The 13,324-nt window shown below is 42.5% G+C and overlaps 1 protein-coding gene across 1 annotated transcript; it reads left to right on the top strand.

Moving 5' to 3' along the window:
- Positions 1 to 711: 711 nt before the first annotated feature.
- Positions 712 to 11,780, top strand: EEF1AKMT2 (EEF1A lysine methyltransferase 2). Its single transcript, XM_049809967.1, has 6 exons — positions 712 to 839; positions 1,193 to 1,258; positions 1,887 to 2,001; positions 6,498 to 6,605; positions 7,508 to 7,724; positions 8,512 to 11,780. The coding sequence occupies exons 1-6, from the start codon at positions 724 to 726 to the stop codon at positions 8,637 to 8,639; spliced, it is 750 nt and encodes a 249-aa protein (XP_049665924.1). The 5' UTR covers positions 712 to 723; the 3' UTR covers positions 8,640 to 11,780.
- Positions 11,781 to 13,324: the final 1,544 nt, after the last annotated feature.

Below are 13,324 nucleotides of genomic sequence, written 5' to 3'. Positions count from 1 at the left end.
GGCCCTGCGGCCTCCTGGCAGGCTGGGCTGGGTGCCCTTCACCCGAGCCTGGCGCCTGCCGTGCCCCTAGGCTTGCGGCGGGATGTGTACCCAAGGGCCGGCAAGCGTTAGCTCGCCGAGAGGAGCGAGCATCTCCGGGTGACGAGTCGTTTGCCAAACGAGTGAGATTGCAGGAGGCAGTTGGGTATTTTGTGCGGGTTTTGAAGGGCTGGGCAATAGGTCGCAGAGGAGGAGCGGTACGGGAGCTGACGGGGCAGCGGTGCTCTTCGTCACTCCCAGTCTGTCGGATTTTTCAGTTTGGGCACTCCGTTATGGGATGGTTTAGGCTTACGAAGGCCCCCAGGATTCTTCTGGCCCCCTTTTTGCTTCGCAAAAGAAAAAAGTTTCGGCTCTGATTTTGCGGACAGCGTTCTGTCAACATCCCGCCACGCTCCCACTGTCACAGGTGCCTGCTGGTTTCGCTCCAGCCCAGCTATTTCCCCGCACAGATCATCCAGCAGCAGGCTGGAAAATCCGGTCATCTGGACCGTTACCGTTCCTTAGAAACAAAACTATAAACCGCTTCGAATTTTGGGGGGGAAGTGAGCACCCCCCCACTATGCTCCGCAGGCCCCGGCCGCGGGCAGCGAGAAACAGTCCTCCAAGCGCCAGAGCGGCGGCCGCGGGCCCTCTCTCAGGTGCTCTCTATGGTGGCGAGGTGCTTCCGGGTCGTGCGGGCCCGGCATGGCGGCGGTGATGGCGGTGGCCGGGGAGCGGCCCGGGCGCCCCGCGGGGCCGGGGCCGGGGCCGGGGCGCGGGGAAGAGCCCTTCAGCCCCTCGGTGCTGGGCACCAGAGAGCAGTGAGTGGCGGCACAGCCGCCGTGGGCGGGCGGGGGGGGGCGGCGGCGGCGGCGGCCCAGGAGGGGTTTATCCCGGTGGCTCCCCGGTGTGTGCCGCCCGGGGAGCAGGAGGCCAGTGCTGTGCCCCAGATACTCTCGTCTGGTAACCCTAAGGCTTTCCTTTCGGGGCATCGCCAGCTCGGTGCCAGGCGGACAACGTATTCCCGAGCAGTTTATCTATGTAGATGATACCGCGGACATAAAGTGGTACTGCTGCATAGATCCAGCCTTCTCGCCCCTTCTTCTCCTCTCTCTTTAATCTGAATCTTTCCCAGTATTAATTGCAATATCCTGTTCTTTCCACCCGACTCTAGCTGGGATGCTGCATATGAAAGAGAACTGCAAACTTTTCAAGACATTGGAGATGCTGGGGAAATTTGGTAAATAGAATAACTCCACAAACTTTTCAAGATATTGGAGATGCTGGGGAAATTTGGTAAATAAAGTAACTCCACCAGAGTGTTTCTATTATCTCTTTATAAAAGTAGACGTTGCAAGAACACAGCCAGCAATTCAGTGGGTTACTGAATTCTTCTGGATATTGGAAAAATGGTGGGGAATTTTAATCTTGAAGCCACCAGTTCCTCTCTTGCCCAATTTTGCAATGCAGATTTCTAAGTTGCACTTGGACAGCTGTTGTTTCATAGAAAGTGAGCTGGTAGTTGTGGTGCATGTTACTAACAAAGGTGCTTTTTATCCCCGTGTTGCTAACAAAGGTGCTTTTTATCCCCGAGCTCAGGTTTAACTGCTCAAGTGGCTGGTGCTGCCACCTCTTCTAATATATGGAGGGCTTCGCCTCCCACAGTTGGTGTTTTGGTTAATTTTAAGACCATGTGATTAATTTTAATGTAAACAAAGCAAACGTGAAATATGAGCTATGGCAGTTGTTACCCAAGTGCTTCAGTAAGAGATGCTTTGCAAAATCTGGAGAGAGAGCAATGAAATAAATTTGCTGTACCTTTTGTACATTTTTGCTATCTTAATTACCTGAACCCTCCTTTTTCATAGGTTTGGAGAAGAAAGCATGGTTCGCATAATCAAATGGTTGGAAAAACAAAAGGTCCCCCATGACAGCCCTGTGCTTGACATTGGAACTGGAAACGGTGTTTTACTGATTGAATTGGTTGGTATATTGCAAAGTTTGTGCTTTTGATACAGAATCAGTGCTCCAAAAGTAGTAGTTTAAATACAGTTCTCACAAGTGACAACAGTAATCGTAGCAAGCTGTAATTTACGTGAAGGACATAAAGCAAGCAGCCTAAATTAAAGCTTACATTGTGGTTTTTTTCACATCAACAGAACAATGGTTGCTGTGCATCAGGTTTTATATTTCCATTTGGTTTAAAAGTATAAGTGAAATTAACTTAGTGCTGCTGATACACCTTAAAGAACATCCTGTCACAAAGACAAGGCATAATTGCAAGTGGCTGCTAGACAGCCTGTGGGCCTTAGGTATGTAACTCCTTGAACCAGAAGTGCCATTAGGAGGTGGAGACCTAGGAACAGAACATGTATGTTGTTCTCCCAAATGGAAATATCTAATTTTTTTGCTAGACATGCTCAGACTCCTCGTTTCTTGGTGCTGCCCAGAGTGTCAGTACTTCAGATCTCAAAATTTACACTATTTTTTTAAATTAATCAGCCTGAGTATCACTTATTTTAACTTTACCTTTCTGTTTTCCTACACTTAAAAATGCATTTTTCCCATTGTTGCGTAAAACGCCCCCAGAGAAGGAAATTAACTTGACTAACACACAGAGTACTCTCATGTGCAAAACTAGACCTGTTCTCTGCACTCAGTTCTGATAATAACACTCGTTATCAATGTAAAAAGTGGTTAAAACCAAGTTTTTTATGTAAATGACTTAAAAAGTTGTTAACGCTTCTTTTCAAGAAGTGTCCACTTCTGTCAGAGTGGAAACCCCTTACAGATATGTTCTGAAGTGTTATAATGTTGTTATTGTACAGTGATACAAGATCTTCAGGATTTCCAGTATTTTTTTTCCTATTTTTGATTGAATACTTTGGTATAATACTACAGGAGAATAGGTAAAGAAAGGAGCTGTTAATACTGCTGCAGTTTCTATTGTTCTACATTCTCCATTGGCTCCATTAGTTACTGTAGAAATCGAAAGGGCTGCAAGTCAAAGCCAGGTTAGTAATGGCATTTTTTTTTAATGTGGACTTTGATTTTAGAAGACTTTAAAGCCTTTCTGGGGACTGGCTGCTACACTGCAGCACAGAAGAAGTTTGTCATTAAGAGAAATTAGCCTAATAATAATGATTGTTAAATGCAATGCTAGGTAGCTCTATTGTTGTTGAAACATCCAACAGAAAAATCTTATTTATAAGACTTCAGTTTTATACTGGCCCCACTTACGAATCTGAAATTGATTTTCATTCTGTAATGGGAAATGACAGCCTGTTAGCTCTTAGAAACGATTAAACTGCTGTAAGAGCACCCTCCCCCCTTACATTAAGCACCTCAAAGTACTGTGGTTGCTTTAATAGGAAATTTTCACTCCAGTTCCCATTTGAAAAGTGACTTCAAAAATTACATTGTTTATTGGTGCTAAATAATTCAGGATCTCACTTGCTTAGTTGATGTAACAGAAATTTTTGTGTGTGTTAGGTGCTAGGCTTTGAAAATTGGGTTAGGATTCTTTCGGCAAGCCCATCAGCTATCGTAGAACAGTTCTACCATTGGCGTTGGACTTGATAACGTGATAGAATTGGCAGCACTGAAAAAGGCAGTCAAACTTCAGTCATATAGGACATCAGCAGCACCTCTCTAAAAGGTAGCTACTTGAGAGTATGTGTCAGACCGTCATCAGAACAGGAGGAGGTGCCATAGAGTACAGTTCATTGGGAAATACTGGGCCCTGGCCTGCCATTAACCGTGAAGAAAAGTAAATGGGAGTGTAGTAACAAAACTGCTCTTACACGCAGCTGGGACTAGGTGAGACATTGTCAGTTCCAGCAGGGGATAATGCACAAAAAGGAGGCGGAATAGCCATCTGAAAAGCAGGTAATAAATAAGGTGAAAATAAGGGAGACTGCTGTATCCTGTGCAGACTGGCTCCACTACTCGGCTAGAAGGCAAAACATCCAGCACAGTGCTAAATATCTTCTACACGCCCATTGCAAGGATCTGCCCATCTGTAAGCTGCAAGCGAAATGCCACTGGAGGCTTCCTCTCTTCTTTCTGCTTGCTTTGAGGATTTTGGATACGTAAGTGGGACCCCTTGCTGGTTTTGTATATGCGGTAGACCATGGTCCTACCGCTGGTAACTTCAGGAATCTGGTAGGCTGCATTGATGACCTAATTGTTTTGCTTTCCAAAAATTCCAGCTCCTCTGAGGAAATGTTGCTGCCACATCAAGCTCTGACCAGAATTCTCTTTTTTTCTGAGTATTGTGGGAGCCAACAGTATTGAAAAACTTCTTCAAAGTGAAGGGTACTCACCACCCAAATGAGGGTGTCTACCTGGCAGCACCAGAGACGGGAGCACGGGGCAGTGCTGATAACATTGCAAACTACCTTCTGCTATTTAATCTGCTTTTTCAAGAAGCAGCAGAAGAGTGCTTATAAATACCACCTTCAGCTCAGGAGTCCAGTTGCGGGTTGCAGCGCAGTCACATTTAGCACTTGAGTGAATGATCCCTTCTTGTCCGTACGTAGTCAGGCCATACAGGTTTAGCAGCATTTAATACTGTTTATCCTTAAACTTTCCTTCTCTGCCTTGGAGACTATAGGATTGAATGGGAACTCCCTGCAGTGACTCAAGCTCTTCCTTTCCAAACAGAGGAGCTGTTGTGGGAACTACTCTTCCACCCCCAAGTCTTCAGTACAGGCATCTCAGGAAGCTTGGTTTGCTCTGGGGAGGAACGTGGGCAGAAGCCTGAGCAATATGCTGTTCTTCATCAAATGCAAACAACATGGTCTTTGTGTTTAGCTGGAACTAGTCCTCGATTAAGAACAGCTGGCTAGTACTGAGCTCACATGGGCTGACGGGCTGCTGGAAGGAGGAAGGACCATTTTAAAAAGTTCTTCTTGTAGTTTTCCTCACTGTCAAGCTATCAGCCTTTGGAACAAGTAGATACGCAGCTGATTGCTTAATGCTAGTTTAAGTCCATGTATTGTTTAAAACCCAAACAAACCCAAGCCTTGTCCATCTCTCTGCTGTTTACTGCCTGCAGCTGGCCATAAGATCATAGCTCTTCATGTTAGGTTTGGATCTAGCCAGACCAACTGACACACATGGTCACTCCAGCTTCTGCCTCAGAGTGAAAATCTGTCACTCCCCCCCACCCATGTTCCCTCAACTCCAGCTGATGCAGGGTGCCCTCCTGCTTTGCAAAAGGGTTGCTAGGATCTCACTGCCTGAGTTTGCTGAACTGGGTTATCGTTATCTGCTCCAAAGTTAGACTAACAGAAAGTCTCTGTATGCTCTTTTATGTGGTGCTGATACGAAGACCTTGTAGCATGCAAATAATTACATTCAAATAGCCATTAGCATGAATAATTAGAAAAATGTAAGATTTTGCAGTGGATTGCTGTACTAGTAAAATGTATTACATATTTTGGCTCTTATAATTTGGTTTATAAACCAAATAATTGCTCAATCTCAAATGTTATGTAAGTGTCCTGGTTTCAGCTGGGATAGAGTTAATTTTCTTTCTAGTAGCTGGTACAGTGTTATGTTTTGGGTTCAGTATGAGAAGAATGTAGATAACACACTGAAGTTTTCAGTTGTTGCCAAGTAGTGTTTATACCAAGTCCAGGATTTTTCAGCTTCTGATGCCCAGCCAGCAAGAAGGCTGGAGGGGCACAAGAAATTAGGAGGGGACACAGCCAGGACAGCTGATCCCAAACTGGCCAAAGGGGTATTCCATACCATGTGACGTCATGCCCAGTATATAAACTGGGGGGAGTTGGCCTGGGGTGGGGCTTGGGAACTAACTGGGCATTGGTAGGCGGATGGTGAGCAATTGCATTGTGCATCACTTGTTTTGTATATTCCAATCCTTTTATTATTATTGTAATTTTATTGTTGTTATTATGTTTCTTCCTTTCTGTTCTACTAAACTGTTCTTATCTCAACCCACGAGATCTACTATTTTTTTCCCGATTCTCTCCCCCATCCCACTGAGTGGGGTGGGGAGTGAGTGAGTGGCTGCGTGGTGCTTAGTTACCGACTGGGGTTAAACCACGACAGTGTCAGAGAGGTTTTCTTCTTATTTTGAAGCATCTGGCATTGGCACATGTTTTCATCACTGAAAATTCCTGGTTTCTAGGTTACTTCTGGTACAGATAAGAGAGCCTGTTCCCCTCCAGGGTGTTACTTTTCACAGTTCTGCTCAGTTTTCCACTTGTTGACATAAACCAGCTTTCAGTCAACAGTTCTTTTGATGAGGTATTAGGCAGAATGGAGTTATTTCAGCTCATTCCCCTAGCTATTTAGCTCTTGTAGTGGTAACAGGAATAAAACTGAGTAAATTGGGGTTTTTTTCCTGTCCTTAAGAGGAGGAGAGATGAGATGGATTATAGATAGGGAATACACTTGTTGGATTAAAAAAATTGCTAGCACACTGATTAAGATTCTCTGTTTCTGTCTAGGCAAAGTCTGGCTACACGAATCTCACTGGGATTGATTACTCTCCTTCTGCAATACAACTTTCAGAAAAAGTAAGAGAGAAAGAAGGGATGTCTGACATTAAATTAAAGGTAAGTCTTGAGAGAAAGTTTAGTGAGGAAATAGAAAACAATTGAACCCAAGATTAAATGACCTAATTGATACTTGGGTGTACTCAGTGTGCTATATTAATGATGTCTTTTGACGTTCATTTGTGAGAGAACTCTTAACCAAATAAATCTGTATTTACAAGAAGATTTTTGGTCTTTTTTTTCCCCCCATTTCTAATAGTCATTAGGGCTAACAAGACTTCCCTGCTTCTAGCAGGGAGCAGAATAGTAGATCGCCATTGGCTGAGTCTGTATTTTAGCTGCTACATTCTGAATTTCAGATTTGAGATAGAGGATGAAATCCTTAAGTGACAGAATCCCTACCAGTAGCTGTGCAGCAGAAAGTTTGAGAGGCCGTGCTGGAGCAGGGGCTAGGACCAGATGACCTCCAGAGGTCCCTTCCAACCTCAGCCATCCTGTGATTCTCTGACTACCTTTCATTCTGGGCTTTCTCTCTGCTATGCTGTTTTATCCTCCAGCTCTGTACCTGTATGATGTCTCTGTTACTGTATGTCAGTGGTAATCTCTTTGTGGCAGGCACTGTCTATTCTTTTGTGTTTGTACAGTGCTTAGCATGCAGCACCTAGGAAACCAGGGATCAAAGTACAAATAATGATTTAAAGAACGAACTTCAAGTGTGTTAGTTTGAGCTTTAGATGGGTAGGTGTATACATGGGCTTTACAGAAAATAGATCATCACATAATATGTAGAGAAGAAAGAAGCTGACAGGACACTGTAAGTGTGATAAGCCTGTGAGTAACCTTTTCCTAGGCACACCTATTGATAGGTTTGAGGCTTTTTATTTTAAAGTATTGGTTTGCTTTAAAGATTCAGGAACTCCTGAGAAGAAGATTGTTTTCACAGTTGTAGACTTCTGGTTTAGGTAGAAGACTTCCTGGCTCCATCAGATGAGCTGTCAGGATTTGAGATTTGTATTGACAAGGGGACTTTTGATGCCATAAGCCTTAATCCTGATAACGCGCTGGGAAAGAGGAAGCAGTATGTGAGATCTCTCTGCAGTGTATTGAAACCAGAGGGCTTTTTCCTCATAACGTCTTGCAACTGGACCAAGGAGGAGCTGTTGAACGAGTTCAGAGAAGGTAAGCAGTTGAACAGAACCATGTGCCAAATTATGGTTGTTCAAGGATCCGATGGGTGAATTTTAATGTCTATGTTAGTGTGTTGGCTTTCTCAGATCAGGATTAGACAAGATAAAGTGACTAGTAAATGCTTCAGCCTGTCTTCCCTATGTTTTCCTCAGGAATTACAGCTTCTGCATTTGCCAGTGCCAACATGCCAGGGGAGGACAGGTTTTGTTGTATTTTGGAGGTTGAGGATTTCAGTCTAGTTACACTGGGAAAGTGTATACCCGGGTGATACTTTTTCGATTCTTTATTACCAGATCCAGTTCACCCATCCCATTGCTTTGAAATCGGGGTAACGTTGTTACCCATGTTTAGGGGAACTGGCAAGTCTGTGACCGCAACCTTTTATGTCACCTTCTCAGCGACCTTTCTGATCCACCCAGAAGGGTGTTTTTTTTTTTTTTTTTTACATGCCGGTAAGCTCCTGAATCTCATGCCTGAGGCTTGAAACTCAGTGTGGATCTAAACCAACCGTCCCTTCTGGGGAACTAAAATTACTGGCAAGTTATCATCTTTTCTGCCATTAATTTGTGTGAGTCAGCCAGCTAAGATTTTTATTATCCATGGAAGGGTTTCAGCTGTATAAAGCAGTGGTGCAGTGTAACAATACAGTCCTATAAACTTACAGAGTGACTGACTTGCAAGCTTTCCAGACGAATAAAGAATGGTTTGCAAAGGGTTATCCAAGAGGAGAATAAAATTACTTCCTTCTAATAAAAGCATTTTAATTTCTGTCTGGCAGGATTTGAAATTCTGGAGGAGCTGCCAACACCCAAGTTTTGCTTTGGAGGAAGAATTGGAAACAGTGTAACAGCATTGGTTTTCCAAAGGAAAAAAGTGAGGCCATCCATCTTGGACAAATTAGATTAGTTGAGAAAAGCCTGAACTTTAAACCTGACAGAAAACCTCAGACACGTGTGTAAATAAATGCTCTTTGAGTACACAGTAAAATACTCTGTATGGAACTCTAAGGGACTATAAAACATTGCCCTAGAAACATTTCAGCTTTGCATAACTTGCCCATAAATTTTGTCCTTGCTACAACCTCACTTGTTTTAGGGAAGCTGCAAGTTTGTAAGTGAGAGAGAAATAAGGCATTCTAAATACAGAGACTAATATAACTGAGTGATGTTTGTGTTTAGAACACAAAGATTCTCTGATATTTAATTTCTGTATTGGTAATCAGTGACCAATAGAGACAAAGGTATTCTACAAAACAAAAATCTCATTTCTCTGTTGTGTGGTGTAATAAGCAACAAGCTTTTGCAATGTAAGTGCCGGATCTTCTGTTTTTTTCTTAGGTGAATATGAATGTAGCTGTTAAGGGGGGGAACAGATATAAAAGCCATAGCACTTGCAAAAAAGGACCAGTTAGTGCTTTAAATTCAGATTTTCAGAGATTCTCAGACTCAGCATAGTTCTGTCTCTGCTGATATAGCTCAAATCTTTTCCCATGGAGGGAGTGTTTTTAAAAATCTCACTTGCCTGAATGTGTGCATGCTTCGTCAGTTATTTTCACTGATCTCATAAATATATAAAGGTGTGATGTTACAGTCTCACTAGCATGTGACATATGCCTCCTTCATTATTAATTTGCTATATAGTAATGTCTTAAGAGCCAACGACTGCATGTTTTCCAGTGAATTTCTCAGGACAAACTTTAGCTACATAAATCCAAAAGAATTCAAAGCATAACTATCCATTCCTTTTTCCTTTTTTAAATTTTTTTTTTAAACCTCTGCATGCGATCCTTTTGCTTAATTTCTTTGCCTTTATTTCTTGTGTTGTTTTGTATTTTCAGAACACTACTATTGCTTGAAAGGTAGGAAAATGAGTTTTCTTTATGCCTTGACAGACAGATTTGCAGGTGACAATCAACTTGCTCTTTCAAACATCAGGGAGGCCCTATTAGGCAATCAGGTTTTGTTTCACAGGCAAGGTCATGCTTGCTTATCAGAGAATTGCTTCTCCTAGTTTCCAGACTTCTCCTAGTTTCCAGGGTTCAGGAGATCTTTAAGGGCGCAAGAAATACTTATAGTCCTTTCCCAGGATAGGAAATGAGGCATTATTTGCACAGTGGTGAGTCCGCCCTCTGTGATCCATCTGGTGATGTCTTCAAGGTAGCAATCCTAAATTTTACATCTTTTTGAAAATGGAATATACTGGTTCCACTGGAAGAATGGTCTATCACCAGTGGTGAGAAAGTTTAGTCCCAGTGAATAGCTCTTTGCATATTTAGTCAGGCTTGCGTTCCCAGCTTGAGTGTCAAAACCACGGTCTTGTTATCATTTGGGTGACTATTGTAGTACGACGTACTACATCTGGCCAGCAGGCTTCCAGCAGCCGACAGGAGTGCTATGAAATGTAAGTAGTAATTCAGACAGAGGATTTTTTTGATGGAGTAGTACAAAGGAGTTGAAGTGCACTTAAGATAACAACCTCAATAAAAAGTCTACGACATTTTTTTAGCCAATTTGGCATCAGGTAGAGTTAATACAAGCAAATTTTAATTGGCAAGTACTCTGGCAGGATGCTTTTAGGGCATCTGTTTTATTCCGATCTGTAATTTTTTGCTAACAAAGGCACGATATGTATTTAATCATGGAATGAAAATAAAGTCATGGCTGTCATGGATTTTCTTTAATCGATTAGGAGGAATTTAACTACAGATTCACGCTCCAAAAGATATGTAAGGTTCAGGACAAGTATTGTTTTCTCCTCTTCATAGGACTGATTATCATTAGATTTTTGTCCTCTAGGTAGTATTTTTATATCATTTGTAAAGCTAGAAATAAGCTTCCTAAAGTGGTTACACAGAAATTTTAGCATCAGAAATCATCTGTGTCACGCAAGTTGTATGATCAACCACTTTCGATTAGTATCTTTAGCAAGGCATTTGGAAGCTATGATAGTAATTCACTATTTTCTCTTGCTATCATGTTGCTGTTTTTCAAATGTTCCGGACAGCTATTGTATTTCTTTTTAGAATTATTTCCTCCTATATGAATACATTTTCTATCAGGGAGGCTTCTGAGAGGTGGGGAAAGGCTGAGAACCAAACTCCTTTTCCAGCCCACCTCATTATTTGCCCAAGTTCATGGATTATTGAGAGCTTCCACTTCAAGTATTTCACTACCGCTTCTGGGCTGTATATAGCTCCATAGGCAGCAAGTCTTCAGAGATGCGGTTCTTCTGCTTTACCTTTGGCATTTTGGGGTCCAGCCATAAGGTGGAGATACACACACTAACGTCACCACTAAAATGTCATCCTGCTGCCCAAAGGTGTCACGGGCCTATTGTCGGGAGTCTTAAATGCTAGTTGTCTGAAGGAGTTTGGGACAGGAACGTGTTTTCGCCATGGAGAAGGGTCTGGGCTTTGGCCGTAGGCAGTCTTCACATCTGTATGTTGTTCTGGGGCAGAATTCACGTGCCTATCTGCTTCTCAGGTCCGTATAAAAGTTTTTTAGTAACATGCTCAATAAAGCTGAAAAGAGCAAGCCTGCAGATAGGTGCCTTTATAGGGAGGATGGGTAGGGAGTGGAAAAAATGGAGTGGCTCTCACACGTGGAAAGGTTTTGATTCCTAAATTTGTCATGGCCCCTCTTTAGCCTCAAACGAGCACACAAGCTATTGCTTGAAACTAAGGATTTCTGCATCTGAGTTTGCATGTTCTTTCACAGGCCCAAGCACTTTCAAGTATCACTGGAGAGTAGAAAAATGCTTGTTAAACATGTTTTAGAAGATTTATTTTAAGGCAATAATAACCAAAGGCTTACTGTTTAAAATCTGCTCTGTTGGAAACCTGGTATTTTACGAATAATGGAGTCTAGGGAGGAGCTTTAATACTGACTTAAGCAATGGCTTTTTTCTGACTAGTAGGGTTTGGAAATGACACGTCAAAGAACGTCCTTGATTTGGGGCAGTTCATCTTGCTAGATGGTTCTTCATGAAGGTGTGATCTCTAAATGTTGATGCTTTTCAGTGAAGCACCTCTTGAAAAAAAAAAGGAGGCAGAGGAATAAACAGTGAGTTAGGAGGAGTGAGTCTTTGCTTGTAGTTTGGGCAGTGCTTCATGGTAGGTCAGGAAGGCTGGTATCTTCATGACTACACGGTTGCGCGGCTCTTGGTTTCAGCTGCAACGCCAGACTACAGGAGAATAAATGCAGCCTTTGAAATATGTTCTACTAGTATTGTTTTGCTATCTGAGGACTGTGTACGTGATTCCTCTGTGAAATGTGAGGTTTGTGGTTAGTAAAACCGACATCTTCCGTGGATCTCAGCAGCAGTTGAGCCCGCAGACTATTCTTGCAGTACCAACATCTGTGTTTGGCGCAGCTCAGACATCCGATACCTGACTCCTGATACGTGCTATTGCCAAGCAAACTGCATTTAGGGATTCTCTTTTTTAGGCATTTACGGAGAGAGGCCATTGTAGTTGTTGTGGGGCTTGTACTACTGAGAGAGCTTGCAGCAATTTATGCTGGATTTTTACAGGGTGTATCAGGGATGTGAACTGTCGGGATGAAATACCTGAAAGAGGAGACCAAGTGAAATTAAGGAAATAAGCATTGATCTGAGATGTCTGATCTAGGGGAGTTTCTACACGTGGGACTCTGCTAGAGAGTAGGGTAAATAGGTTCTCGAGACAAAAACCCTTTGCCCTTTCAGCATCACAGTACCTTCTTGATGTAAATATTTGTATAATCATGTTTATATAAATTAAAAAGTGAGAAATACCAGACATGAAAATCATGACACAACTGAATGAACACAGAAAATTCAGAGGGAAGGGTAATGTTCCCTTACTCCTTGACTTCCCTCTTGGTGACCAACTTGTTATTTATAAGAAAGTATGTTCATTTAACAGTCCTTAAGGAGCCAAAATAGTCAACTGCATTGCTGTCTGCAGGCTGTTTTTTAAATGTTAATTTTTTTGGAAGGCTTAGAAGATACGGAATTAATATTCTGTTCTTGAACTTAAGTGTAATTCTGTGGTCTAAAATGAAGAATTTCTGGGAGCTACAATTTTTTGAAGAGCCGTTGGGTTGTGTCAGAAACACTAACAGAATTATGGCAGCTGCTCTTCCAGACAGGGACAGCAATGATGAAGCATAAAATTACAGGCTTTCTATCCTCTCAGGAGAATATTTCTTCAAATCATTATCGAGAGCATCAGGTTGAAATAAGTGTTTGCGTTATGGGCTCACCCTCTCAATTTCAAAACCAATGTTGCAGCACCATTTCTGAAAACCAGGAACGGCCAGCTGCCTTGATTGTATCGTAGGATTTAGGGTATTTGACACCTATAGCGACAGGAGACTCTCAGCTTTTTTTACTTTGTATTTTTCAAAATTATGTTAAAAAGGAGCTTTCAGATGTTTGGGGTTTTAATCCTGCCATTGCTATTTACAGGACAGCTGGTTATACCTGAATTAAGAAGTGCGTGTCCCACCACACAGGTCTCAGGTGTGAGAGTCTCCGGAGAACAAATAAAGTGTGCAATAAACAGTGGTGTGAGCAGACTGCCCTACACCTTCAGTGCAATAATAAGGTGT

The sequence above is a fragment of the Accipiter gentilis genome, chromosome 9 (assembly GCF_929443795.1).
Source record: "Accipiter gentilis chromosome 9, bAccGen1.1, whole genome shotgun sequence".
NCBI lineage: Eukaryota > Metazoa > Chordata > Aves > Accipitriformes > Accipitridae > Astur > Astur gentilis.
Note: the sequence above shows the minus strand (reverse complement) of the source record. Positions and strands in the feature narration are given on the sequence as shown.